The sequence below is a fragment of the Exophiala spinifera genome, assembly GCF_000836115.1.
Source record: "Exophiala spinifera strain CBS 89968 unplaced genomic scaffold supercont1.7, whole genome shotgun sequence".
Taxonomy (NCBI): Eukaryota; Fungi; Ascomycota; class Eurotiomycetes; order Chaetothyriales; family Herpotrichiellaceae; genus Exophiala; species Exophiala spinifera.
In genome coordinates, this window is record NW_015622519.1 from 245,540 (window position 1) to 273,343 (window position 27,804).

Below are 27,804 nucleotides of genomic sequence, written 5' to 3' on the forward strand. Positions count from 1 at the left end.
GGGGAAGCGGGAACGGAAAGCCCTCAACACGTCGAAAGCAGGAAACAAGGGGCTCTGTATTGTCTGTTGCCTGCCTGGGGATGCTCTTTTATTTTTCCGATTGGGTCATGACACGCGCACGTTGAGGAACCAAACAAGAAAAGATCATCACACGAAGGGTTGCGAGGATGAGGGTGTGTGTATCCATTCTCCTTCCTTGTCGTCTTTTCATTTCGAGGGCGACATAGCATGAATCCAGAAAGGAAATACCAATGAAAAAACAACGAAATTTCTTATTCAGCTGTATTTTCCAAGCCCAACAACAAGGCCACTTCCAAGCAACCTTCAGGGGCTCAAGCACCTCTCGCCTTTGTATTCCTTCTAGTTTAAGGTATGATACGTGGCAGCTATAGCTCTGCATCGTGATTCTTATGTACACCGAACTCTTGCCTACAACTCGTCGTAGCTGGATCCATGATAGTCATCACTCGTACCTCATAACACAATCTGAATCGCAGGTCTATAAAATCACACTCGTTTCCGCTTGCCATTGAGTTGGCCCTCGGCGTTTCCTTCGTCATCTCCATCTGCATGAATCATTTCCCAGACACTTTCAAAAGCATTCAGGACTCCGTTGGATGGATATAACGTAGCAAAGACCTCCTTGAAACCCGTCTCCGCCTTGGTCGACATACCGCTCAACCCCAGCGAGACATTGGACACGGCTTCTCCAGTCCAGTCGAGGTCGAGGTCCCAGACCAACATGATTTTGGCGCTCGTCGGCACATCGCTCTTCTTGGACCTTGATATCTGAGCAGACACCTCAAGCTGCGTCATTTCAAGGTACGGGGAAAGCTCAACTGTCATTTCCTGAGTCAAGGACTCTTTTCTCATTGAAAGGTTATCATCGTATTTGGCCGTCGCAAGCTTGACGTATTGCAGGTCCAAGTGACGAAAAACTTTTGCACGTTCAATTGTGGCAGAGAACCATTTCCCCATACCCCAGATTACGCCTGCGACATCAAGACGGTGTATGTCGAGACGACCAGGTTGAGATTGCAAGCGTTGCTCTGCCCACTTGAAGAATCCACGTCTGGGTGCTTTTGCAGGTTGATGTTCTCTCAAGGAATCTTGCATTCGAGTATTCTCGACGTGGCCCGTCTCAGTATCCACAACCACATTAAATGTGCAGGCGAAAGTGTTTGGGAGCCAAGGAGGCGGTGCCGCGGCAGTAACGTTGTGAAGCAGCTTCGGTTGGCCATCACGGCTCAGTAGTTGGGTAGTATGCTTGAGCAACAAGTTTCCCGGGGCGAACAAATTAAAATGACGGTGTGTCGGCAGAGCCTCAACGTCTGCGGGGAGAATTTGATTGTCAGAAGTGAGGCTTTGCAAAAGCGCCAGGACTTTATCGCCAGCTTGGTCATGTTCAACAGAATTGTCCAGTTTTTCAACATCTTTCTTCAATCTGCTCAGCTCCTCTTGCAAGGAGCGAAGAGATGACTTCTTCTCTTGCAGCTCTGGTGGCAGATCTTCGGTGACTTCATCTTCTGAGGGCTCAAGCTCGCTTTCCGGAGCCTCATCGCCCTCCTCCCTGGAGCTCGCCAAAGGCTCCATACCTTTTGGAGCGTGTGCGCGGGCTTTGGGTTTCAACGGACTGCTGGTGGACGGTTGCTGGGACTGTGTTCTCCTCCTGAATCTTCCACTGCCGGACCTTGAACTTCTCGGACTGCTGGAGGCAAGGCCTCGAGGTTTGTCGGGTGCAGGGTCTAGTCCTAACTGAACAGGTGTCGGGGGTAGCTCTGGCTCATTGCTGGAGGAACGAGTGGCCGAGTGAGAATTCGAACTTGTTCGGCGGACAAGAGAAGGCATTATGATAGGCGGGGAGAGAGCATCCTGGGCGAAGTGACTTGCTCTCTGCGATCCATGCACTCTTGACGGCCGTGGCTGTGTTGACCGCGATTGAGGACTTTTCTGTGGCGACGGCGGCCTGGCACTGGGCCTTGTACTCGTAGGTGCACTCGGTGCTTCTTTTCCGGCAGGCTCTTCAACCGGGTCTTGCACCGTCTCTTCCAGCGGGTTTTCTGCTGCGTTGATGGGTTGAGAGATCTTATCGGGTTCAGGCGCCTCGGTATGAGCTGGCTTTTTTTGCAGAACTTCGTCCCGTAAACTTCTCCCTCTGTCGCCTGTCAGCGAGCGACGACTCGATCGTTCGACGAGATGTGGATATGATCGTGAGAGGGAGCTTTTCGTTGGAGACAAGTATGACGGCCGGCGTGGACTTGGTATTTTTGGGCCGGTGTTGGTTACGATGGTGTCAGGAGCCCGTTCGTCGGCGGATAGCCTCCGCCTCTTTGCAGGCGCTTCGAACATTGTGTGTGGAATGGGTGACTGTTGTCGCCCGCCGTCCACATGCTGAGGTGCCGGTGGGAGTACAAGAAAAGCGCGTCTCGAGGCCTAAAGACGCGACGGAGCAGAAAACAGTGGCGCACTTCTGGTCGAGACGAATGTCACGTGACTGTGCCCTTCCACCAATGGCGGCATCCCGAATTCGTAGCCACGCGGAAACGAACCCCGGCGAGATCGTGTTACTCGCCCTGGCCGTTTTGGGACGTGGGGCACCGACAATGACGGCAGGTCACGTTTGTTCACGACGTCATGAGCAGCATCAGAGGCTCGGTATTGTGTCTTGTAGGTAAGAGAAACGAGGAATGGCAGGAGCCAGGAACGTGTCCTCCGGCACTGGCCCTTCGTTAAAGCTCCTCATACCTCTTTTTTCTACTATACCTTACAACATCATCCAGGAACACTCCCTTGCAGAGCAATTCACCCTCACTAAAGTACAAGACATTCTTGGTTTCTGACAACTACTCCCTGCACCATGTCCTGCCTCAGCCGAAGCTTGACGTCTCTGAGGGCTTCTGGAAAATCACTGGTACCTCGCTCCGTGGCGACACTGCACACTTCTTCTGCCCGTCGAGGTCTGAACGAGGAGGATATCCGTAAGTCGAGTCTCACGAAGCTGCCTCTCCCTGTGTATTCATTCTACGTTGGCGGTACCGCCACTCCCGAGGTATTTCCCAGTCTTGACACCAACTTCCATGCTGACATGAATCAAATATGTAGACCGCGACGACCGAGACAAGGAGATCGAACGCCATAAGTCCGACAGTGTAGAGAAAGCCAAAACTGGCCGAGGAGAGTGGAAACCTGAGCTAGGAAGCAAGAGTGAACAAGCAGTTCGGGGAGACAAACACAACATGACGATGGAGCAGATGCAAAAGTTGGGTTCGAAGAAAGCAGAAGAGGGCAAAAACCCTGCTGGAAGTGACAGCTCCAAAGGTTCAAGCGTATAAATGAAAAGGAGGAGTCTCCTGCTCCGTGATGGTCGATATAACGGTTCTGTTATGATAATGTCGTCGGTCAATGGAATCAGGAGCTCAAAAGAACGTCCGCGGTGCCAAACGTGAGTGCGCCTTGTATATAATAGGCTAGCAAGACTGCAAGGATCCAAATTCGGACGACATTGCACATCTGATAGCATTTTGTACATTCGGTAATATGTCAAAGCATATAGCGAAAAGCGGCTTTTTCACCGACGACCTTTTTGGCTCCTCCAATAAGCGTGTCTTCCACATCCGAGTCGTCATTCCTGTCGGGCTTGGGTTCAACGGCCTCTGCTAGCTCATAGTCTCCAGCTTCGATGGGGCCGACAAGGCCCCGTCGTCTATTAGCATTGTTGAGAACCATCCTCAGAACGAGCGCTAGCCCAGCGACGCCGAATGCCATGAAACCAGCGCAGACAGCCATACCTTGCACGTACAAAGGGCCCTGGCTCTCAGGAAAGACATGCACACCGATGAGCGGACCACACTGACCCACGACGTTGAGGATAGTCAAGCCGGTGCCTTTGCCAGTAGCGGTAGCCTGGTTGTTCAGCGTCCACGTGATGATCAAGGTGACTGAAGAGAACAATCCCATGGCTGCTCCAAAGATGGCGACGTAGCGGATCGTGATGCTACCAGCCTCGCCCAGCGACTCGTGCAGGTATCCCGCAACGGCTATACCGGCGTACGAAAAGGCACTGAGCAGCGCCACACCAATCAGGAACAGCGACCTCGAGTCGGCGACCTTGTCGCTATACCGTCCTACGACGAGGACGAAGAAGAAGGCGAACAGATAAGGAGGCGCGGCCAACGCCTGCGACGCCAGCGGCGAAAACGACATGCTGTTGATTATCGTCGGTAGAAACACGGGCAGGGAGCTGAAGGACACGTTGACACTGAGGAACATCAACGCCGAGAGGTAGGACTTTGGATCCAGCACGGTCGAGCGGATCTCGTTCAGCTTAAGCCGTTGGGACCATGTCGCTGCCCCGTATTCCGCGTCGTCATCATCATCAGAGTGTGTCGACAGTGACATCTGCTGCTCTGACCGGAGTCTGAGAACCGCCACCTTCCGCTCTCGGGGCGTCAAGTATCGAGCCTTACCCGGCGAGTCTGGGATGTAGTACCATGCCGCAACGGCCGCGAGAACGGACGGAAAACCCTCGACAAGGAACAAGGCTCTCCACGGCGCGAGCGGGCCCTTCTGACTGAGTAGAACGATCAGGTAGGCTAGCGAACTCGCAAAGCTCGTCGCCAACGGTGCCGCGGCGATCTGAAGCCCGACCCGGTACGCCAGCTCGGACCTCTTGAAGAAATGCGTCATGAAAAAGGGCACGCCCGGTCCAAAAGCAGCTTCGGTGATGCCCAGAAGGCCGCGCAGGAGCAGAAGCTGGCCGAACGATGTCGTCAGGCTCTGGAGACTGGCGACCACGCCCCACGAGAGGACGCAGAGCGCAATGTACACGTGCGCCGGCACGTGGCGGTAGAGGAGGATCATCCACTCGAATGCGATGTACGTGATGTAAAATGCCGTGAGGAGCCAGTCGTACTGCGCCGATGAGAGGGAGAGGTCCTTTTCCAAGCCGGCGATGCGGGCATTGCCTGCGCAAGAACAGAGAAACGTTAGTTAGTTGGTCGCTCGATGATGAGTCGGTCACCTCAGCTGGTTTATCCTCGGGTGGGAGGACGGTTGGGCAACAACAAAACAACCATCTCTTCTACGGTCTCGGCAATGCATGGCATAGATATACATTCGGTCAAGGGAAGGGGGAACAGGGACGGGTAATGGATTTTACTTGCCTATGTTTGACCGGTCGAGGAAACTCAACATGTACAAAAAGCCCAGGAAGATGACGAGCTTGCGATCGAGTTTGCGCAGCACAGTCTTCTCTTCCTCATCTGTGTACTCTTGCGACAGCATTCCGACTCTTCTGATACGTCTCGTCGGTCTGGTGTCTTTTTCGTAGCCATCTTCGCTATCGCTCCCGCTCTCGCTTACACCTCCACCTCCGCCTATGCCACCCTTCTCATCAAAGTGAGCGGGATCATCGACAGAGTGATGCAGTCTTCGCAGTTCCACGGCGTCTCCGCCAAGGGTGCCGCGAGACGTTCTCGTTGCACCGACGGGCGAGTCTTCGATGCTGGATTGTGGTGTGAGGATCGGGGGTGGAGGGGGTTCCTCTCCTGTAGAAGTTGACGCAGAAGCCGGCGCTGACATGTCGAACAGAGAGAGACCCAGGTCGTGCCGCGACCTCGATGCAGCTTTTCGCGGCTGTGTTCCAAATATTATCTCTGCTGTCGTGCCAACCTCGGAGCATCGAGATCCAGCATGTTTGGCCTTCAGCGCGGTGAGCTTGACAGAGGAACAAACATTTTGAGCGATGCGAGTCCGACGATCTGCCTTACGCAGAAGTGTCCGGAGCAGTACAACCGCACGTGTATCCGGACTTCGTAGGTACCAAGGTGCGTACCTAGGTCGGTAGACGGCCGCCAATCGCAGCGTGATTCCGGGCCATATGGTCCATGGTCGCCCAGGCGGACGAGCGCTTATTAAGTTGTCAATCCCCGGAGTCCGTCTAGTCAAGCCTTAACAAAGTTGCGGAGAATGGCCCGCTAGGCTACTAAGGCTGGCGAAGGTCGCTAGTTAGGCGACGCCTAACACCACTCTTCCAAGTCAAGCTGAGACACATGTTGAAACAATCATTCCATCAAACTCCATTTTCTGAGAGCTCAACTAAGGCCAATGTCTACAAGCTACTACTTAATGAGACCTCGTGTCCATGACCCAAATACGCACGGGTCAAGATTAAAAAACTTTGTCCCAGTATACAGCTAAGTATAAGATCATCACCTCATGCCGACCTAGCCTGTATGCACAGCTGCACGCCCGACCTTCGAGACCACTGTCGAGCACATCTATTCCAACCCTTTCCCTGAAGGCCAGATGCTTTCCTACAATTCATCATGGCGCAGATACATCTTTTCCACATTGGCTTTGACATCAACTGGCCAGTACGTATGCTGACCACCACCGCCCCATTTCAGCGAAGGCAGATCGGTTCTCTTCTCCCAGATGGCAGATGAAGGTAGTCGATCTTTCAGTTTCTCGCTAACCTCGTCCACCTTGTCCATGATTCTCATGAGATTGCCCCCAAGAGCGCCACGCACCTCGTCGTCCGTCCAGCCTCTGGACAGAAGCTCTGCAACCTATCCTCTTGTTAGCCAAGGTCGCTTGCTTCTATTCGGCGGGAGGACGTACAATATTAGGGTATTTGCTTGCATCTTCTAGCCCTTCCGGCACCAGGTTCATGCCGTCATAATCAGACGCGATACCAACACGACTCTTGCCAACAATACCGGCAATATGCTCGATGTGATTGGCAACGTGTGAAACATTGACGCCTGGATGTGGACCAAGGAAAGTCGGAAAGAATATAGATTGGATCACGCCGTCTTTCTGTCCTGGGCCGTCCCCGATCATTCGAAGTATCTCATCGGGGACGTTCCGTGGGTGGTCCCAGAGTGCTCTAGCACCTGCATGGGTCCAGACTACAGGAGCCTCGGAGAGCTCGATCGCTTGCCTCATGGTCGCAACGGTGGTGTGGGCTAGATCCACCATGATACCTACGCGGTTCAGCTCTTTGATGAGTTCCTTGCCCAGTTCCGACAAGCCATCGCCTTCGTGTACGACGTCTATCGGCGTACCAGGCCCACAGGATGAAGCGAAAGCGCTGTGGCAGGTATGGGTCAGAGTCAAGTAACGGACGCCCAGTTGTGCAAAGATACGAAGTGCACCCAGTGAGTTGCCCAACACATGAGTTCCTTCCATGCCGATGAGGCTGGCGATCTTGCCAGCGTTGAAGGCATCCCAAACTTCGGCAGATGACCTGGCGTACTGGAAATCGTCGGGATGCCGTGCGATCATGTTCTGTATGATATCGAGCATCTCCAGAGCGTCTCGTACGTGGCTCGTCGGGGTGTTGAAGTCTAGACCAGGATCTTCTCCAACTACGTCGTAACAGGGAGCCCAAACGGTCCAGAAGGCTCCTCCCAGACGCCCTTCCCTCATTCTCGGGATGTCAACATGGCCGGGGAAAGACCCATTCAGAAGAGGAATGGCGTCGAGTGGTTTTCGATCTAGAATACACGGTCAAGATATTACCCATAGCAAGAGGTATCAACAGCTAGTACGTAGACTTCGGATAATTTGTGGCAGGTCAATGTGTGTGTCCAAAAGCGGGCTTTCTTCCATTAGCTTGATTGCTTTGTCGACAAAATCAGTGGCGATGCCTCGCGCGAAGGACGTGGTCAACGCCAGGGTTTGTAGTATACTGATGAGCCTCATTTTGAACGACTTTGACTTGTGAGTTGAGGATAAACTCAGCTTCCGACAGAAGAGACAGGAGACGTTGTTGCGGTCCTGAGGGAGTCTTACGAAGATACCAATTGAGATATTGAGGGAAACACTGACGGTCTCCGCTTTGCGGGATCCTCGCTCTTGTTGCCGACGAGCTGTACTCCGGTGCCCTCCAGCATCTAAAGACGACAAGTAATGACTCAGTTTTTGACCCAAGGTCATCACTGGTCTGCCATGTAACCGTGGGTCTCGAGGATCTGCCGCACAACAGACATGGTGCATCGGCCATATCCGTCATATCGGGTCATCCGTCCGTTCCATCTTCTTTTGACGACTTGACCAACCCAGATACTCGATCGAAGTGCCGCTGGGGATCAACAAGCATGTACCACCAGTCTGTGCAGCATCACAGAGACCTTGCTTTACTGATAGCATGGAGCGATTCTCTTCTGTGTCTTGTCTTTGCCCGGTAGTTGTGCAGGATGCCCGCGGCCATGAGCGTTGGCGGATGGAGGAATATAAATAGACGTTGACCTAACCGCCCGAACTCGAAATTGTTCTACACAACCACGATGAACTCAACCACGTCGTAGCAGCCTACATAGCATTCTGCCCCCGGTATCGGCCGGAAAGTTTGAGCAAGATACAGGGGATCTGCCCAGCCTGAATCTGATGATATCGCCACGAACGGCACCCAACACTTAGTCATTGGATGCTCGGGCAATTTGAAAGCTGCGATGGAGATCGATCTGAGCACTCTTCCTCCATCGGCGATCATGTACGCCTTCAGCAGTCTCTACAGTTCAAACCTGGCAATGATGCAGCTGCGGGTTTGAGACGGTAGTCCACCCGGATTAGAAGCACTCATACCGTATTTACCGTCGAAGTTGTCCAATGGAATCTCATATGGTTTGGTGAGTCAGGATGCTCTAGACGCAAGATTTGGTGTATTCCTGCGAAAGCATCAAATGACGATCACCAAACCCAGGGTATGTCTGTCTTCTGTGGAATCAGCATATAACCCTTCGCGGTTTATCCCCTCGCTGGGAGACACACCGGTCAGAGAAGGGTCAAGGTTATCAGTAGACGAAGTTTCAGACATTGAACTGATACTGGGAGGGTCGTCGTTGGCTTCGCCCTAGGGACTGGGGAACCTGTTAGGTGGCTTTCTAGGCGCCCCCATAACCTCTGGGAGGTGGCTCCAGGCCCGGTGGCTTAGCTACCAACAATACTTCAGGTCCATACTGGGTACTTGTACATACAACTAACTGCCTTGGGTAGGTATAACATAGGGACCACTGTGCCTCCCTATATGCTCTGTACAATAGCTGAAGCACCGCTGATAACTTCCAAGCCGCTGACGTTGAAGGCCACGGGCAAGCGAAGCCACCGAATACTCCATACTGCCGATTCATCATTTATAGATCGGTTTTCCGATCACTCCAACGAGATAACCGTCGGGTTGATCATGGTTGTTGTGGCTTCACAACTTCCGACCTGAATACGAATATCCCAACTTAGATGCTGCGTCTCGTATACGACACATTGTCTCTACTGGCTGGAATTCTCCCGCGTCTGACCACCCCAGGAGACTCTCGAGCAAGCCACAGAGGCCTCCTGGTCTCAGCTCGAGCTCGTAGCTTCTTTCGACCCCGTATCCAGAGTACCGAATGTCACCAGTCCATGTACGCGAGAAAAGGCTGGCTGGCAGTCTGGCAGTCTGGCTGGGACCTGGCAACTCCGTATCCTACGGTGTCATTTTCACAATATGCAGGAGCGTTGGGTGACCCCCTGGGCGATCTCAGACGGGATGAGCAACATCTATTTTTGTGGGGGCTAGTCGCAGCTCTAGCCGTCTCGTTGGTCCTCAGAATCTCAGCCAAGTCATCCCGACGACTCAGAGGCTGGAGCAACGTCTCGGGAAGGGTGTAATTTCCCAAGATGTTGAAACACGGGTCAAGGGTTCGTGCGGTGGAGGCGGAGCAGCCACCACGTCGAGTACCGAGTACGAGCAGCACTCACCGATTTTGAGTTTTTATAATCTGCCCAAAGTCCCCCTGTCTCCAAAGCTCAGCTTCTGGTTCAGGTCGTTTTTGTGCTTGATCTTTACTTTGCAGCTTCGCATCTTTCAGCTGGTCTGTTCGCATTCGTAGTCACTCTTTTGACCCTCCAGTCGTTCATTACAAAAAGCTCGGTCACTTCCGCAATCTATTATCACGTTTCCAGAAACCTTAGGCAGCCCTTTCGAGAGAAAAACACACGCTTCCGTACATCTAATCACAGAGATGCATTCCCTCATTGCTCCCCTAATGGTTGCGGGCTTCGCCAGCCTCGCGCAAGCCTTTACGAAACCCACCGAAAGCACATGGGGCCCATTGCTCGAGCCTGACTTGACTCACGTATGCATCACCCTCCAAATGGAATCTTCATTTGTTCCGAGTACTGACACATTCACACCAGCCCGTTACTCAAGGCGAGACCTTCGACGTGACCTGGGACCCAGAGAACCACCCCACCGACAACGTGACAGTCTCTCTTGTGCTCTGCCATGGTCCCTCGTCGAACTGCGTCCCGTCAGACAGCGCAATCGCGTCGGGCCTCCCGGCCAGCTCAAAGTCTTTCTCTTGGGACGTCCCTTGCGATCTGGCTCCCGGCACCCAGAGCACTTCGACAGGTTACGGCATGCTGATCATTGTCGACGGCACCGGAGAATTCCAGTACTCGACCCAGTTCTCTGTCCTGGAGGGCAAGACATGCTCGACATCGGGCTCCGGACCCTCCAACAACAGCACAAGCCCAAGTAGCACCGTTACCAACAGCGCTGGCTCTGTAGTCATCTTGCCACCCACCCAGCAAACTGGGTCGGCTCACCCAGGCTCCAACGGCACCATCGTGACCGCCTCTGGCCCGAGCTGGACGGGTTCAGGCATCTCCATCCCAACCACCACAGCCACCGACATCTCCAGCCTTGTTACCGTTACCTTCAGCAGCGGCTCCATTGTGAGCACGGCAATCGTCACGGCCGCACCTACAGTTGCAACCGCTGGAGCCACCACCACAGGAAGTGCACCGGCTACCACGTTCACTGGCGCCGCGGCACAGGTCGCACTAAATGGCGCAGGCATGGTTCTGGCCGGTGCCGTCGCCATATTCGCCCTGTAATACCTCTCACACATTGGAAGATGCCGTATTGGAAAATTCGCAGTTGGATTGGGATTTAGTACATGGTGTATATCAAGCCCTGGCGTCTTTGAGGAATGAAGGATAAAACACCTTACCTTAGTCCAGAATACTTAAATTACATCCTCATTTGACACTATGGAATCTGCCCTCTGTAAGGATCAGTCTTGAATATACACTCCTGTTTTGTATATGAGGGCGCAGACGCATTTGAGCCGGGCGTGCCATAACCGCAAAAAGCAGGACGTGACAGTCAGGACCGCCGAGCTTGCAAAAGGGCGCAAAGCATGGTACGGATTAGACACGAGTCAAGAGCTCTGGATATGCACACGAACTCCGCCTGCCCGTACGGCGCATTGCTGTCAGTCAAGTGTTAGATGCCTATCGGGCATCGTTATGGTCTTGGTGGGCCACGGCAGCACCTGAGAACTTTCCAAGTAGAGCAATGACCCAGGAACCTGTGAGTGTGACGTAGCTCGCTCCCCGCCGCTCGACTTTCCCAATCTGACAAATCTTCATTGACTTGTCTCTTACGCGATACCCTCATCGTATGTGCATCGATTGCCTGCACTCCCTGGGCCTCTGGCTACCTTTGGCTTGCCGATACGACTCAGGATCCGCCTGGAGATGAGGGAGTCGTCAGAAAGACACGACAGATACCTCCAGTGAAGCTCAAGTCTCCCTCTACCCTACTCGTTCTCTGCACTACAATCCACAACCATGGCCGAAATAGCGCCCAGAGAAGTCACTCCGCCTCCGCTTCAAGCGCCCACCGCCAAAGAGAAGAAATACGATAGACAGCTGCGACTATGGGCAGCTTCGGGTCAAAGAGCACTTGAAGAGTCACATGTCCTCCTCGTCATTGGCGACGAAAGCCACGGGTCCAACAGCAGCGTAGCTGGTGCTGAGACACTCAAGAACCTCATCCTTCCTAGCATTGGTAATTTCACCATTGCCGACTCTGCGACGGTCACAGATGCCGATTTAGGGGTCAATTTCTTTCTCGAGACAGAAAGTCTACATAAGCCAAGAGCAGAAGAGACGAGACGGCTTCTCTCCGAGTTAAATCCCGACGTTACAGGCCATGCCATCACAAGTCCTCTATCGGAATGGCTACCCGCCGACAACTCCCTGCAACCGTACAATCTCATCCTTCTATGCGCCCCGATACCCTTGCATTACTTGCAGAGGATATGCACCTATGCAACAGAACGATCGATACCCGTGATCTACATCCAGTCAGCCGGCTTCTTCGCGTCCTTTTCCATCCAGCTCCCTCAAGAGTTTCCCATTGTTGACACCCATCCCGACCCAGAGAGCACCCAAGATCTTCGGCTTCTGGCGCCCTGGCCAGAGCTTGAAGCCGCGGTAGACTCACTAGGCGACCTGACTTCACTCCCCGACCATGAACACGGTCACATCCCCTACATCCTACTTCTGCTGCGCTACTTGCGAGATTGGAAGAGGTCACACAACGATTCCTACCCGTCGAAATTCAAAGACAAAACCGAGTTCAGAGACCTAGTCCGCTCCGGCGCAAGAACAAACAACCCGGAGGGCGGCGAGGAAAACTACGATGAAGCTTGTGCGGCTGTTCTGAAAAGCATCACATCGCCGCCGATTGGCAGCGGGTGCAAAGAGATGATGAGCATGGCGTCGTGCACAAACATCACTAAAGACTCGGCAAACTTCTGGGTCGTTGCCAAAGCCATCAAACAGTTCTATGAAACGCACGGCGTCCTCCCTCTCCCGGGATCTCTACCAGACATGAAAGCGACCAGCTCGGAGTACATCAAACTTCAGAGCTTATACAAGACGAAAGCACGTGCTGACGTTGCGGAAGTCACCCAGGCTGTGCGGCAGTTGGAAAAGGACCTGTCTCGGACAAGGCCTATTGAGGACTCGGAAATCGAAGCATTCTGCAAGAACGCCTCGCACGTCCGTGTTCTGACGAATCCGAACAACGACCCTGTTCCCGCATTGCGACTGGCCCTGGGCGATGTAAAGACTCTTGCGCGGTTGCCTGCTCTGGTCGAGAATGACTGGGAGGGCATGCTTCCCGTCTTTGTGGCGTTGAATTCCGCGATGGTAGACACCAGCGCTCTGTCGTCAGATGAGGAAGTGCAAGAGAGCTATGCGAACGCGGTAAAAGAGGTTGACCGGGTCAAGGGCGGCGAGTTACACAACATCTCGAGCGTCTTGGGTGGCATGGCGGCGCAGGAAGCCATTAAATTGCTCACGAGGCAATATGTGCCTGTCGACGGAACGTGCGTGTTTGATGGAATCAGGAGCAAGAGCGCCATTTTCAAGGTCTGACATTTTACTCGTGACGAATCCACTACGGGCAGACGCATCATAGACGTGGCGTGGCACAAGGTTCCACAAAAGCATACAGATAGATGACCAGAGAGATGACTTTATGATTTTCCAGGCGAAGAAAGTGCGGACCGACCAAATGGTCGAGTCAATCGTGGTAGCGGCAAGCATTCTCGTGTCGATATTGTTGCATGCTGACAGGATTGTGATGTGTAGCAGCAGTCAAGTGCCATTACCTGTCTACCTACCTGACCCAACTACATATCTAGGTACGTAAGTAGTTGCAAAGATCACATGGCAGCCCATTCGACACTGAATGTCCTGACCTGACCTGCGGGATCTGCGCCACCGAGGAGAAAGCCTTTTTTAACACCGGTGCCGAGTCGGCCTCCGCCGACGACGTCCATGGGGTCAATCGGCTCGTCCCATTCAAAGGCTGATGCCAGAAAGTGAGAATGGAACCGCAGCTGGTCGCCCGGGTAGACGTTGTACTGGCACCCGAATCTGAGACCCGGGGTCATGAAATAGCCCCTTTCGTGCAAATGTTTGTACATGGGATACGAAGCGGGCAGATCCTGGACCGTAGATCTGGGCGCATCCGCGACATCAGGCAGCAGGGGCTGAGACGTAGCGGGTGTAATGTGGTAGTTGCTTGCAGAACTCACGGGCTGCTCAGACGTGGAGTCGGGTGGCGTCTGCGATGAAACGGGCTCGTGCCGCGCAGAGTTCTCCCCGAGGGTCGGTGCTGTCGAGGCTGCCGCTTCTTCTTCTTCTTGTTGTTGTTCTTCTTCGTCTGCGTCGGCGAGATCTAACAAGCTGGAAGCGGCTTCGCCGCGGCGACGCGGGGTCGTAGACTCAGCCGAGGAGGGTTGACGGGTGCTCGCTTTGGCTCGCCTCTCCAACGCCCGCTGCCGACTCTGCTCCTTTTCCTGCATACTGAGCTTCTCGAAGCGCCGCGCCTGCTTGTCGAGGCTCGCGAGGTAGTCGGCGCGTCTGGCACCGTCGGAGGAAGAACACCGCAGGACGGCCTGGTCGTGTGCTCGAGCGTCGTCGACCACGACGGCCACGCCCTTGTCGACGAGCAGTTGAGCTTCCTCGGGCATGATCTCTATCGGCAGGCCCAGGAAGAGATTCTGCGACGGCGCGAGGGGTAGAGTTCCGGTCTGCGTGCCGCATATTCGATGCTCTCTCCGGAGAAAGGTGGCGACCTTGATGTCGAACAGCAGATGTCTCCCTCCGACTTGTGAGATCGCGATCGGTAGTTCTGGCTCGTAGTCGAACCCGACGTCCGCTGGGATGTCCATTTCGGTACCTGAGTTTCTTTTCCTTTTTTTTACCCAGAAACCACGTTAGTTCCCTGCCATACGCCGGAAGAAGTGTAGGGTGGGCAGTAAAAAGAGACGGACTGTGTCGGGAGATCATATTTCAACAACGATTTTTCGTTTCAATCACATGGCTCCGGAGAGCTTTCTCAGTGGATTGACAGATTAAAAAAAATTGGTATAATCATGCGAATAGAAAGACTGTGCCACCTCAGACAGGGTATACTTTTTCTACTTACCTTGACAAGCTCTAATGAATGGAGGATCCCACGATCGGGAGTGCTGCGACTCGGTCGGTGCTTTGTGGATAGCGACCGAGGTAGATTGGGCGGACGTGTTCTTGCTTGAAGAATGGTCTTCAAGCAGAAGACGAGACACTACATGACTTTTGTGCCGGAAGTCATCAGACAAGGTCGAGGAGAAGAGAATTCAAGTCGTGTATGCAACACCCCATGGACAGAATTATTCGGAGTCGATATTTGCTTGGCGCTCCCCGGCGCTTTTTCTCGCCGTGTTACATAAGCTGCCAAGCAAAGGATAAGGAGGAAGTCGGCGAGAGTTATAGGTACCTAACTGGCAGGTATGTGCTCCGGACAGCGTACGTGCTTCTCAGTCGTGGTGGGATAGGACTCGACATAGCACACCGCACATTGCGCACACCGTGCTATGATTCTCGCGATTACGAGAAAGTACCCATCGAAACCTTTGGGCAGAGCCTTTGCACATCTTCAGAATGGTCGGAAAATCGAATCTGGACATCATAAACGAGTGTGACAAGTGCGTTAAGAGTCAATATTTCGGTGCATTACAAACTAATCGAGAAGCTTTCCATACCAGTCAGATAATCCCGAGGCGTACGATGCTGCGTTCAAAAGCTATTATCATTTCAAACTAGAAGGATGCCATGTCACCTTAGGCTATGTGCCTGCCGATGTCGCAGCCAAGCTGCCCTCCTCGAAACACTGGAGCCTTGATCAAATCAACCGAATACTGACATTCCAACCTCGGAATGAGGAGGGTCAACCTGTGGAAGCACTAGAAGGTCGCAACCTGATCCTGGCACAGTATTTGCAGGGCGTGCGAGAACAGAAAGTCTTTCGCGTTTTGGATGGTTGGCGAAGTGAGCTGTACCCAATCTACGGACCCAGCAAAGAGCTCATCCTCAGCATGGAACGCTCTGCAACCCCTCTTTTCGGCGTCGTTACATATGGCGTGCATATGACGGGATACGTTCAGACCGGAGAAGGTATGAAGATCTGGGCACCTCGCAGAGCTTTGACCAAACCGACATATCCTGGCATGATGGATAACACAGTTGCTGGAGGTTTAAGCACTGGAGAGGACCCTTTCGAATGCCTGGTAAGAGAATGTGAAGAAGAAGCTTCGTTGCCGCCAGATGTCGTCCAACCCGCCAAATCTTGTGGAACCCTGACTTATTTCCACATCCGAGATTCAAGAGCTGGCGGTGAAATAGGCCTTTGTCAACCTGAAATCCAATACATCTATGACCTCGAGCTTCCGTCCAATGTCATCCCGAAGCCTGGCGACGATGAAGCCATCGACTTCCAGCTTCTGACAATAAAGGAGGTTCAAGATGCGATCGCGCAGGGCAAGTTCAAACCAAACTGTGCCCACGTGCTGGTGGATTTTTTTGTGAGGCACGGAATATTGACTCCAGAGAACGAGCCTGATTATATCGAGATCGTGTCCAGATCTCATAGGAAGCTAGAATTTCCGACACCATGATTTCTGTGGCCGGAATTGGCGCAACTACCATTGCGTTCGTATGGAAAAGGCTGGACCCGAAACACAGAGAGCTCGGCGGTGGCTCTATTTCTTAATGAGCAGGTAGACATGGTCGATTCTTAGCGCGTTGAGCAAGGCGTACGGACCGTCCATGTAGAGAAGGAGGCCACCGAAAGATACATAGACCTTGCTGTTATGACAGGATCAGCAAATGCCAGAGCCAGACTTTCAGGCCCAACTCACATATTGTCCTTTTCGCCTTCCTCAAATCTGTAGATTTTGCCGTGACACACGTAGTCAAACTCATCTGCCAGTGTCTGTTCTCCTCTTCCGACGTCCCTCCAGCCCTTTCCATCATCCTTACTGCCGTCCAAATTGAGAGAAAGAGCCAGCGCGACGGTCATGCGGTCGTCGACATTCAGAGGGTACAGTTCAGTATTGACATCAAGGGTGAGTAGTACTTCACCTCCGCCCTCGCTGAAAGCTTTGATGCGAGAAACCCTGTCATACTTCGCGTTGTTCAGCTCAGTGACCTTGAAGCTGTTCTCGAAGAGGATGTTTTCCGACATCTTGACGCGCGTAACGAGGGAGACTCTTCAGAACGGGGATAGAGAGGAATTTGTAGACGGCGCAGTCGTAGTGTGTCAATTGTTGAAGTTGTGGTGGAATAATAGAGTGCAGAAATAATTTTTGGGCGCAGTCGCGACATCAGTCCGAGCGCCAAAATTTCTCCGGGTAAAGAAGGCATATTGACCGATCTTGAATCAGCCCAAACACTCACTACCGTCCAAACCCTGTGCATTGCTCTATTGCAATCGTGTCACACGTCGATGTCCTTCCGCAAGCGCAATGTTGGCCTCTCAGGCTCGTCGCGCTTAGAAAGTACACCGTCATCTCCGGAGAAAAAGGCTCAACTGTCTGGGACTCGCCCTTCACCGGCTGATGGACGATTGACGACTTCGACTGGCACTGCCAGCCTTGACTCGCTTCTTGCCGGGCATTCTGCCTTGGCTCTGGGAAGCTCAGTGCTCATCGAAGAGAATGGCACCACTGACTACGCCGGCGCACTGCTACGGTTCTTTGCCGCAGAAGGCTTACTCCAAGGCCACCATGTACATGTCGTTGGCATGCCCGAGAGCTGGGGACGAGAACTCCCCGGGGCCGTCTCGCAGACAGCGGATAAGAAAGAGAAACAAGTTGAGAATGCGGAAAAGATGAAGATTGCATGGAGATATGAGAGTTTGGGACAGTTCGGAGCCAGCACAAATGCAAGAGGTGGGCATCCAACTCTTCCTCGTAGAATAGCCAGATTCAATGCTATATCATGCATGAAACTTCGCTTTTTCTTCTTGACTTTTGGCTGACTTCTTGTTCTTTACTAGAACGCTCGCAAATATCGACTACTTCCAGAGGTCAAGGAGATGAACCTGCCCCTCTATCGTTCTGTCACACTTTCGATCTGACAAAGAGACTCATTCACCCAGCTTCCTCGAAGTTGGACTTTCCGCACCTAGGACTTAACCCAACCCAGTCGCCCTTTGCCCCGGTGTTGAAACAGCTCAGCAATACCATTACAAGCTCTGCAGCTAATACCGTCCACCGTATCGTTATTCCCTCAATGCTCTCTCCTGCGATATACCCGCAACACTCCAGTCAGCCCGAGTATGTCCTGCATTTTCTGCACGGACTTCGTGCCCTCTTCGCTGAGTTTCCAAATCGAACGATTGCCATGATGTCACTCCCTTTATCCCTCTATCCTCGATCGTCGGGAGTGGTAAGATGGATAGAGCTGTTGAATGATGGCGTCTTCGAGCTTTCTCCTTTTCCTCACTCTGCTGATGCCGACGCACCCGTTTCTCGTGGCCCATCAGGGACCGCAGAAGAGCCACCCCAAGGGTTGTTGCAGGTTCATCGATTACCGATGCTACATGATCGAGGCAGTGGTAGCGTACCTTCTGAGAACGACTGGACGTTCACTCTAAGCAGGAGGAAATTCACCATCAAGCCGTTCAATCTCCCTCCGATCGAGGGTGATACAGAAGCTCAGCATCCCTCTACAGCGGAGCAGAAGGGTAAGAAGGCCGAGGTCGAATTTTGAGATCTCGACGCCTGATTCACTCATTGTCGTCAACATGAACCATATGTCGTTCATTAAGCATGCTCTCCAATTCGATATGTTCCGAAGAGTTCGGTCCAGAATTGGTCATGGTTCTGAAATAGGTGTGGTCATAAGATCCATGCCGGGGGTTGATGCTGAAACCTGATATCCTCGCTCTGAATCCGTCACCTAGACATGAAGACAGCGCTAGGAAGACTGTGTTCGCATCAGCTTTTACGCTTCGAGCAATAGGTGCATCAAGTATACCTAAGAAAAAAAACAAGGGAACGAAAAGGAGCAAGCTCAAAATCCAGAAGACACCCATGAGGCTTCAAGACCTTGGAAGAAACCCTAAATCTTGGGTAGCAACAAATCACCCACAGTCGAAGTCATTGAATATCAAGGAAACGACTCGAAAACGAGCGTCGGAAGCGACTGAAGGACGGAAATTGAAGGCATGCATAGGAGTCTCAATGATCCGCGGGAATTCTACGGTGGACCTTTTTGATGTGCAACTGCATTCCGAAAGGACGAATGCGTTTCCAAGCCTGGCAATTGACAAATGCCAACGACCGGCATCGCATCGATTGTGTTCATTCACTCCAAGGATGCCGCTCACACTGTGTAGACGGATTAGGTAACTGCCTAGCGTGTCACTTCGGGTCATGAGCGAAGGATCAGCGCAATATCGTCCGCCTCAAGTCGGCGCCAACAGGTCCAATCATCGGTCCATCTGGTACCGAGATCGTGATTGAACAAAGCGTTCCACAATACTATGGTTGAAATATAGCCGGCCCAATGTCGTTCCACCAACACTTGCCATCGATGCCGCACACTTTCCTTGGAAGTGAAGCGTGTCATATCTTCTCGGCTTGAGGCTCATGGTTGCCAGAACCCGAACATCAGCGAGATGACTGCCTCAGTGACATACCCAAGGCCTGACTTTCAACGGACCACATTCACCTGGTCAAGTCTGGACGGACCCTGGGACTTCATCTTTGACGATGCCGACGGCGGTCTGGTGCAGCGGTGGCCACAAGTGGGTTTACCGATCGACAGCAACGGACACAAGAAGCGCACGATTACGGTGCCATTTGCCTTCCAGACACCGGCCTCAGGTATCGGCCTTCACGAAGCCCATGAAGTGATCTGGTATGAACGCACCATTAGCGATATCCGTAGTGAGAACGAAACAACCAGAGATAATCGCCTTGTGATCCGTTTCGGAGCCGTGGACTACGAATGTTCGGTCTGGGCGGATGGACGGTATGCCGGAGGTCACTGCGGAGGCCATGTGCCTTTTGATGTGGATGTCACAGACGCTTTCATCGGGAGCGATCCCCCAAAGACTCTTCGACTGACGGTGCGAGTTCGGGATTCGCCCTACGATCTTACACAACCCCGCGGGAAGCAGTATTGGGGTCCGGTGTCAGAAAGTATCTTCTACTCCCCTACCAGCGGCATCTGGCAGTCTGTGTGGCTTGAAAGTCTACCTGCCATGCGTCTCGCCGGTGGCAGTGACGGAACGATTCTCCGGTCGGATGATATTGAAAGCGGTGTATTGCATGCTCGTGTTGCAGTTGTCGGCCGCCGGGCAGGCCAAAAATGCGCGGCTGAAATCGAGGCTAGTCTCGGAGGCATTCATGTCGGTAGCACGAAGATCGACCTTCCGAGTGATAAGAATTTTGTCCTTCTTGACCTAGGGATGAAAGTGCCAAACGCTTCGGAGCTGCAAAAGAAACCCCCTTTCAATGTCGATGGCAGTTGGTCAAATGGAGTCGCACTGTGGCAACCCGAACATCCCGCCTTATATGACGTGACGCTGCGGCTGTACAATGACTCTGGTATGATGGTAGATGAGGTCCAAACGACGGCTGGAATGCGAAGGATAACATGGAATACTGGCGATGGAACCTTCCGGTTGAATGGAAAGCCCTATTTTCAAGCTCTGGTCCTTGATCAGGGATATTGGAAAGATACAGGCATGACACCCCCATCTCCAGATGCGTTGAAAGCCGACATACACATGTCCATGGATATGGGGTTCAATGGATGCCGCAAGCATCAAAAGGTCGAAGATCCCATGTTCCTCTACTGGGCCGATAGACTGGGATACTTGGTTTGGGGCGAGATGGCCAGTGCTTACGAGTTCAGCGACGACTATGTCGATCGGTTCAACGGGGAGTGGATTGAGAGTGTGAAGCGAGACATCAATCACCCGTGTATTGTGACATGGACGCCGAACAACGAGAGCTGGGGCTATCCTTCGCTGAAGGGCAGCATTGACCAGCGCAACCATATGCGGTCTCTATACTATATGACAAAGTACGTCGCAAGTCGCATTCTGCCTACCATGGGACGAGCGACTAACTACCTACCTGTACAACAGAACACTCGACCCCACTCGACCAATCAACGACAATTGTGGTTGGGAGCACGTCCTCACTGACCTGACAACATACCATGACTATGCTGACTCTCCTGAGTTGGCTGTATCTTGTTCGAAACTGGAAGGTGGCATTCTCGACAAGAAGTCTGATCGTGAAATGTTCACAAAACAGATCCATGCCGGCTCTGTATGTATCGATCCAGGTGCGCAGCACAAGCAAGGCGCTCCTGTGATCTGCACAGAGTTCGGAGGTGTCAATATTGCTCCAGCGAAAGGAGCTTTTGTCAATGAGAGAGATTGGGGTTATACAACTGCTGCAGACCCTCAGGACCTTCTGAACAGACTTGAACAGCTTGTCATGGCGGTGGTCAAGGGCGGGCACTCATGTGGCTTCGTGTACACCCAGTTGTAAGTTGCCTCAGCCCTATCTTGTCTGCAAGATTCCTCTGTCTTCTCCAATTTCCTCTCGCTGCTGGGGCTTGAAGACTAGGCCACGCCACTTTTGACAAATTGATCTTCTCTCCTAATGCTCCGTAACAGGTACGATATCGAGCAGGAAGTCAACGGCCTCTACTCCTACGATCGTCAAGAAAAGGTACCGGGAGCAAAGGTCAAAGCAATCATAGATGCAGCCAAGGAGCACTACTATTCTGTCGTGCTGAAGTAAGACTGACACGATATCATTTCACGCTTGTGGCCCTTACCTGCTCTCGCTTTCTGCTCAGGCTAGAGCGATGATTGCAAGAGCTGAGAAATACTGCACCCTTTTTGAACACATGAGCGGAAAGTATTCCAGCGTTGTACAGCTGTAATTGATCCTCTGAGGAGGAACTTGTACTTTTTCGGCTGATTGGTAAGTGAATTTTGTCGAGGGGGCTTTATTTTCCACGGCGAACGTGCTTGGGTGTTCATTGATGGGGACAACGCCACTCCACAGACCCCTGTCCGACTACATATCAAATAGGCGGTTATAGCCAATGATCCCCCATCCCGGGGCCTTTTGCATTATGACTTACCAAGCAGACCGCATTAGTCATTTGCGCCATATGCCATCGCTCTTCACCGAGTCCTGGGATAGGCTGGCAGTGTCCGATCTCAACAATGACTGCTCGTGTTGCTTGCTACACAGCGTTTGCGAACGCAAACCCCTCTTTCCAGCCTGTTAGCCTGAGGTGTGCAATGTGCAGAGTGCATTACAAGTGGCTTTTTCCCAAGGAAAAGAGAAGAGACGCTTGATTCCGTCAGGGTTACGAAATCTGTAGGTCCGATGAGGGTGAATAGAGTATATAAAGCCATCGACGAGACACACCACCGCTCATTTCACCACTTCTCTCATACTTCTCCCACATTCCAGCATCTCTTCCGTCGTCCAACACAAAACAACTTGCAACACCTCGATCCTTGGCGGTACGACCCCATATCGTAGTTTGTGCTCCAATCCAGGAAATTTTCGGCGACCAAGGCGAGCAAAACCAAGGCCAAACCACAAAGAAAAGCAAGAAAGCCTTCGAAATGTCTGAGAAAAAGGAGTTGCCCACCACTCTCGTCACGGGCGGCAACGGGTTTGTCGGCGCCAGCGTCATTTCAGCCTTGCTGTCCACCTCCCACAACCACAAGGTCATCCTGGCCGTGCGCAACACGTCCTCGGCCGAGGCCCTGGTCGCCGCGCACCCAGAGTGGCCCAACGATCATATTACGATCCACGCGGTGCCCGACTTCACGGTGCCGGGCGCGTTCGACAGCGTGTTCCGCGAGCACGACGACATCGAGTACGTCGTGCACGTCGCGGCGCCGCTGCTGGACGACCCGCGCAACACCGACTTTGTGGAGCACTTTGAGAAGCCCAGCGTCCTGGGCAACGTCGGCCTCCTTACCAGCGCGAAGCAGTACGGCAAGAACGTGAAGGCCGTCAGTGTCACGGGCAGCATCAACGCCATCACGCTGGGCGACCAGGACGACGTCAAGAAGCGCGTCTTTGGGAACGACGAGTGGTTGTCTCTGGACCGCGAGGATGCCATCAAGGCTCAACACAACTATGTAAGTCCTGACACAGTCTCGAACACTTTGTTTTCTACTGGGCGCCTTCCGGAGAGCAAAACCCAACGAAAAAAAAGAAACAGTTGCTTCTTCGCTCAACTTGACCATGCGTTCATTCTCTCTCGGGCTGCTTTATTTTCTTGCCTGCCTGCTTGCTTGCTTGCTTACTTACGTGTGTGCCTGATTTTTCCAGATCTCATACTGCGTCGGCAAGAAACTGGCCGAAAAGGCATTGTGGCAATTCGTCCAAGACGAACATCCCTCTTTCACCGTGACAAACTTCATGCCCCCTCTGATCTTCGGACCCATGGAGCAAAACGTCACGAGCGTGGACAAGGTCAACTTCAGCAACTCGCAGATTCTCGCCATCATGAACAGTGCCACGTCCTCGGATGACAAGAAGGTCCCGACGACCATGTTTCCGGCATATGTAAGTTCTCCCGTCCCGCTGCGACAAGTATCTATCACGACGGTCGTCTTGACAAACTGGTTTGTTTGTTTGTTTGTTTTTTGTTTTAAAAACAACAACAAAAATTTGCTTTTTGTCTGTCCGTTCTTCATCTTCTTCTCATGTGCTAATCACCACCACCGCCGCCACCACAGATCGACGTCCGAGACCTAGCAGAGCTACAGATTCAAGCCCTCACCAACCCCAAAGCGGCCAACAGGCGCTTCATAGTCGGGTTCCCCATGTTCTTCAATGACTTCGCCGACGCCCTGCGCGCCAATATACCAGAGCTAAAGGGTCGGGTTGGCGAGAACAATGACGACTCCGAAACCTTGACGCCGGTGAGGATCGACACCCACGATGCCGACTCGGTGTTTGATATCAAGTTCCGCACTTTACAGGAGACCGCGGTCGACACGGCCGCTCGAATCCTCAAACTTGAGGCTGCTGCGACGCGTTGACTCCAGTGAGACGTCGATTAAAGATTGTAAGAAAGTCAAAGTCCCAAAAAAGGGGGGAGTGCAACGCCTGGCGGGCCTACGTGTAGTCGTATGGTGTCGGAGCGGTACGGTTCGACCTTCCGCAGCAATGTGGATATGATAGTTTTGACACTTACGACCCTGACATATACATATGGCTTCAATGTGTTGTGATTTCTTTCAGTAGGTGTTATACAATGCGAAGTACATTCCCATGCCTTCGGGACCAATGCAATGGCAACGTGGTATAAGTATATACTTCTTCCTGTCAGTGTACTGTCGCATAACTTACAAAGACATGTACATGAGTTCATTTCATACTGACGTCGTGAGTATTCAAAAAAATGCTCATAAGGACTTCAGGAGGAGATCCATCTCTTAACAAATGCGCTCGCTAATCCTGCACATGAAAAAAAGCACAAAGCTGCACAAGGTATCTCATATTTCCGGAAAAGACGAAGCATTCAACTCCCAAGTCTGTTGTCTTATCATCTTACCATAATTGCAGCTTTTGCCATGACTCAATCCAAAACAAATCCATGTTCAGGTCCATCGCTAAATCTAGAAGCGTCCTTTTACGCGCCGTGCTCCAAAGTTATAACCTGAAAAATAAATAAAGCGTCGATCGACGTATTCCGAAGCATGGCGGCGAAATCGAGGGGGGATCATATCATTGTCAAGACTGCATCATGGTAGGTATGCCAGAATAGCCATACATTTGCGTATTATGCAAGATATGCCCTGAACTTGGCGGGACATAGCTACCCTGGTAGGGTGGATTCTGGGCAGAGAAGTCGGCATTCTTGTAAAGAGGATTAATGATGCCGGTCGGATACTTGGGTCGGGGAGGCGTCGACGCTGGTGTGGAGGCAGGATTAGTACTTGGTCCAGCATAGTATGAAGGTGCAGAGCCCATGCTACTGTATTCCGGAGGGTTATTGTTCCAACCCCATTTCTCCTTAAGATCGTCGTGAATGAAGGTCACTCTCCAACCCGTTTCCTTTTTGATCCTGTCAAAGATCTGTAAGACCTCTTCTTGCTCCCGCTGAACAGTAAGGTGCTCCCCAGCCACAGCAAGACAACGGATCGAGGCAGAAGCAACACCTCGATCCTTAACATGTGCCACAATGCCGCAGGTTTGCCTTGAATGGTAGAGACGCATATCTTGCATTTGCTCCGCCGTCTGCGGTTGCATGTGCTCGTAGGGGTGGAGAGATCCGAGAAGCGCCATGGCAGTATGATAGAACAGTCTCGCCACAATTGTCGTTCTCTTAATGAACCACAACTCGGGAAAGGCGCTCTTCGAATTCGTCATATATGGAGAGATGTAGGCCATTGCATGCATTGTTGGCGGGACACAATTGTTCCAGCGGTCACAGAACTGTTTTAGACCTAACCACTGTTGATGGCGCTGGTGCAAACGTGCCTGTTCTGCGTGAACCGAGGCATCCTGATATCTTTGCTGTGCTGTAGAACGAAAGTTGGTGATCTTAGATAAGATCCACAACATTCTGTGGGTCCAGTCGTCTTCATTGCCTCCCTCATGCTGAGGTGACATGTTCATGTCGATGCCCCATGTATCGGGGTCCCAAGCAACGCCCCAGTTGAAATGGAGGCAACTGAACAACTCGAGTCCGACATTGAGCCAGAAGCAGGCAGACCCTATGCCAGTAGCTTGGGCATCCCAACGACATTCCTTGATAAGTGCTCGTGCACCGGCAATGTGGTTCATCCGCTGCAAAGCCTTCTCAGACATGACCTCGTAGACGTTGAGAATGGTAGCTGTGGTGGCGCAAAGAACACTGTTCCTGTCAGGGTTCTGGAGAGACTTCAGGAGCAGTTGCGTTGCGTTGTTGTAGTAGTTCAAGGCGTGTTCTTCAGGGTAGGAAGCGTTGACCAGGGTGAGGTGTCGCACTCCACATGCCAGGAGCGCGTACTTGAGCATGGGCTCCCTCAAGGCCTGGAAGGGGATAAGGCGGGAGAAGTGCTTCTCAGCATCCATCGAATCCATCCACACGCCGACCTCTTCGACAAAAACCTGCATGTACAGGACTTCATCACGGTTCTCTAGGGGTGGCACAGGTGTTGTCCCAGAACCTAGCATCATTGTCGGCTCATATGAGCGTTGTACAGGTTGCTGAGGTTCGGAATATGAACCCATTTGACTTGCAGCCGTCTCATACGGTTGAGCAGAAGAAGAAGCAGCATACGTTGGCTGAGGTTGCTCGACGTATGGATGTGAGAACGACTGTGATGTGGGGAGCTGTTGATGAGAGATGATCGGAGCTGTGACCTGACCATAATCATAGTTGATATTAGGCGCAGCACTCAGTTTCTGTCGCTTGGGTTCGGGCTCAAGAGGTTGGTATTTCTCGAGCCCACCTTGATATTCCGAAGCAATATCGCGCGAGTCATCTTGGAAGGTAACCTCCCAATCGTGGGTCGGCGGCAGTAGATGTGGTGGCCGCTCGCACTGAATGTCAATGAAGTTGAGTCGGACCCCTCGCTTGCATTTTCGATTGGACTTCTTACAATTCTGGCAATTGGGTAGTCCTTCGTCACACTTGAGATGGCGCTCACGGCACGTAAGACAACCTGTTCTTACACGTTTAGGCTTAGAGGTTGGTGGAGTCTCAGGTTTTGCCTGGGGAGGAGCCTCAGGCTCAGTCATCGAAGTAGGACTATGTTGCAAGGTCTGAGAAGTGGGTGTCGATTTGGTCGACGAAGCCCTGGTCATAGAAATCTGGTCATGGCCTGCTGCATCTGTGCCCGCATAAGGCGGCGTCAAGAGGGTGCGCCTTCTCGGTCTGTAGTGCTTCTCAACTTCTTGCTCTTGTGGTAACTGCGACTGGCGCGAGTAGAAGGGGTCGTTGTGGTACGTGTTAGTAGCGATCGAGGATGCGTAGGTGCTGGAGAAGGGGAGGGCCGCCGTGGGCAAGTACGCTGAAGGATAATGATGCGCCAGCTTGAAGTATTTACTGTAGTAATGGCGCCATTGGCCTTGTCCGTGTCCGTATGTTTTTCACTTTTTTGCCAGAGCCAGGAGAGGGGACCGCAGCTCTGCGCCTGTGAAGAGCCGATAGACGAGAGGCCGGCACCTGGGGGACAATGTCGTGCGTGGTAAGATGCCGGAACCGTGGCGGTGGAGGTGGCTGCGAAGATATGTGCTGGGGGGGAAAAGTCAGTGTTTGGTGAGCCAGATACATCTGAGCAACGGGTATTGAAGGCAGAGCTCGAAGGGAAGAAGGGTGTTTGCAGTCAGAGTTTGTAGCAATGCAAAGCCCACCGTGTCGCAGGTGTACGGGGAAGGGGAGGGTGTCATGGTGGAAAGGATTCGCAGGGCTTTGTTGCACGAGGGCCGAACTAGGGTCTCGCTGCACCAATGACGGCATCCACCATCCACCAATTTTTGACAGGGCTCGCTGATATACTCGTAGATCTGGGAGGAAGTGGAACAGATGGACATACCAGTTGACGATGGACGAGTGCACGAGAGCCCTATCCAACTTGTGTGGTAGGGACTGGATTGACAGAAGAACATGAAGATTCTGCCATGGAAAGTTCAGACGGCGGACAGGTCGCATAGATATGATTCTTCGTCCGTCTGTACTCGTACATCAAAGGCCCAGGCTCTGGACGCTGGTAGCTAGGGCCTTGCCGCATTGGCTTCCCGCGGCATCATCGAGGGTCGATCCGCAGTTCCAGGGCTCTGGCTCCTTGCTGGGATTTAGGGTGTGGCTTTTCTGGCTAAGAGTTGGTGACTGGCTTCAGGTTTGACAGCACTCTAGCTAGAGATTCGGGGTCGACGAAAGCCAGATGCAGCCGGGTGATTGGCAGAGGACATGTTTCTTGGGACCCAGACTAGCATAGACGGTCGCCAAACACCAGACGGAGAACAGGGATGCCTCAGGCTGACAGGGAATCTCAAGGACAGGCCGAAAAGATTGACGGTGGGTTTTTCACGCAGCCGGGGTCGATGGACTAAAAAACTTACAATACGGGGCCGCGCAGTTTGGGCTTATGCATGCAGCACTACACGCACCACACAGACCACGCTCGAGGGACACCAG

The 27,804-nt window shown here is 52.6% G+C and overlaps 13 protein-coding genes across 13 annotated transcripts; 7 read left to right on the forward strand and 6 right to left on the reverse strand.

The window, feature by feature from the left end:
- Positions 1-507: 507 nt before the first annotated feature.
- Positions 508-2,349, reverse strand: PV08_09072 (uncharacterized protein; the record flags this gene model as incomplete). Its single annotated transcript, XM_016383393.1, has 1 exon — positions 508-2,349. The coding sequence occupies one exon, from the start codon at positions 2,347-2,349 to the stop codon at positions 508-510; it is 1,842 nt and encodes a 613-aa protein (XP_016232016.1).
- Positions 2,350-2,857: 508 nt separating this feature from the next.
- Positions 2,858-3,332, forward strand: PV08_09073 (uncharacterized protein; the record flags this gene model as incomplete). Its single annotated transcript, XM_016383394.1, has 2 exons — positions 2,858-2,978; positions 3,103-3,332. The coding sequence occupies 2 exons, from the start codon at positions 2,858-2,860 to the stop codon at positions 3,330-3,332; spliced, it is 351 nt and encodes a 116-aa protein (XP_016232017.1).
- A 208-nt stretch (positions 3,333-3,540) lies between these two features.
- Positions 3,541-5,580, reverse strand: PV08_09074 (uncharacterized protein; the record flags this gene model as incomplete). The annotated part of the gene is made up of 2 exons (XM_016383395.1): positions 3,541-4,964; positions 5,187-5,580. The coding sequence occupies 2 exons, from the start codon at positions 5,578-5,580 to the stop codon at positions 3,541-3,543; spliced, it is 1,818 nt and encodes a 605-aa protein (XP_016232018.1).
- A 734-nt stretch (positions 5,581-6,314) lies between these two features.
- On the reverse strand, positions 6,315-7,707 carry PV08_09075 (uncharacterized protein; the record flags this gene model as incomplete). Its single annotated transcript, XM_016383396.1, has 3 exons — positions 6,315-6,569; positions 6,622-7,499; positions 7,554-7,707. 3 exons carry the CDS (start codon positions 7,705-7,707, stop codon positions 6,315-6,317), a joined length of 1,287 nt encoding a protein of 428 aa, XP_016232019.1.
- Positions 7,708-10,004: 2,297 nt separating this feature from the next.
- PV08_09076 (uncharacterized protein) lies at positions 10,005-10,881 on the forward strand (the record flags this gene model as incomplete). Its single annotated transcript, XM_016383397.1, has 2 exons — positions 10,005-10,118; positions 10,180-10,881. 2 exons carry the CDS (start codon positions 10,005-10,007, stop codon positions 10,879-10,881), a joined length of 816 nt encoding a protein of 271 aa, XP_016232020.1.
- A 738-nt stretch (positions 10,882-11,619) lies between these two features.
- Positions 11,620-13,215, forward strand: PV08_09077 (uncharacterized protein; the record flags this gene model as incomplete). Its single annotated transcript, XM_016383398.1, has 1 exon — positions 11,620-13,215. The coding sequence occupies one exon, from the start codon at positions 11,620-11,622 to the stop codon at positions 13,213-13,215; it is 1,596 nt and encodes a 531-aa protein (XP_016232021.1).
- A 290-nt stretch (positions 13,216-13,505) lies between these two features.
- On the reverse strand, positions 13,506-14,519 carry PV08_09078 (tRNA-intron endonuclease; the record flags this gene model as incomplete). Its single annotated transcript, XM_016383399.1, has 1 exon — positions 13,506-14,519. The coding sequence occupies one exon, from the start codon at positions 14,517-14,519 to the stop codon at positions 13,506-13,508; it is 1,014 nt and encodes a 337-aa protein (XP_016232022.1).
- A 751-nt stretch (positions 14,520-15,270) lies between these two features.
- PV08_09079 (uncharacterized protein) lies at positions 15,271-16,283 on the forward strand (the record flags this gene model as incomplete). The annotated part of the gene is made up of 2 exons (XM_016383400.1): positions 15,271-15,314; positions 15,362-16,283. The coding sequence occupies 2 exons, from the start codon at positions 15,271-15,273 to the stop codon at positions 16,281-16,283; spliced, it is 966 nt and encodes a 321-aa protein (XP_016232023.1).
- Positions 16,284-16,367: 84 nt separating this feature from the next.
- On the reverse strand, positions 16,368-16,852 carry PV08_09080 (uncharacterized protein; the record flags this gene model as incomplete). Its single annotated transcript, XM_016383401.1, has 2 exons — positions 16,368-16,473; positions 16,527-16,852. The coding sequence occupies 2 exons, from the start codon at positions 16,850-16,852 to the stop codon at positions 16,368-16,370; spliced, it is 432 nt and encodes a 143-aa protein (XP_016232024.1).
- Positions 16,853-17,113: 261 nt separating this feature from the next.
- Positions 17,114-18,381, forward strand: PV08_09081 (uncharacterized protein; the record flags this gene model as incomplete). The annotated part of the gene is made up of 2 exons (XM_016383402.1): positions 17,114-17,558; positions 17,666-18,381. The coding sequence occupies 2 exons, from the start codon at positions 17,114-17,116 to the stop codon at positions 18,379-18,381; spliced, it is 1,161 nt and encodes a 386-aa protein (XP_016232025.1).
- A 910-nt stretch (positions 18,382-19,291) lies between these two features.
- On the forward strand, positions 19,292-21,437 carry PV08_09082 (uncharacterized protein; the record flags this gene model as incomplete). Its single annotated transcript, XM_016383403.1, has 3 exons — positions 19,292-20,706; positions 20,771-21,178; positions 21,311-21,437. The coding sequence occupies 3 exons, from the start codon at positions 19,292-19,294 to the stop codon at positions 21,435-21,437; spliced, it is 1,950 nt and encodes a 649-aa protein (XP_016232026.1).
- Positions 21,438-22,282: 845 nt separating this feature from the next.
- On the forward strand, positions 22,283-23,716 carry PV08_09083 (uncharacterized protein; the record flags this gene model as incomplete). Its single annotated transcript, XM_016383404.1, has 3 exons — positions 22,283-22,807; positions 23,001-23,237; positions 23,411-23,716. The coding sequence occupies 3 exons, from the start codon at positions 22,283-22,285 to the stop codon at positions 23,714-23,716; spliced, it is 1,068 nt and encodes a 355-aa protein (XP_016232027.1).
- Positions 23,717-24,410: 694 nt separating this feature from the next.
- PV08_09084 (uncharacterized protein) lies at positions 24,411-26,405 on the reverse strand (the record flags this gene model as incomplete). The annotated part of the gene is made up of 1 exon (XM_016383405.1): positions 24,411-26,405. The coding sequence occupies one exon, from the start codon at positions 26,403-26,405 to the stop codon at positions 24,411-24,413; it is 1,995 nt and encodes a 664-aa protein (XP_016232028.1).
- Between the last annotated feature and the right edge of the window lie 1,399 nt (positions 26,406-27,804).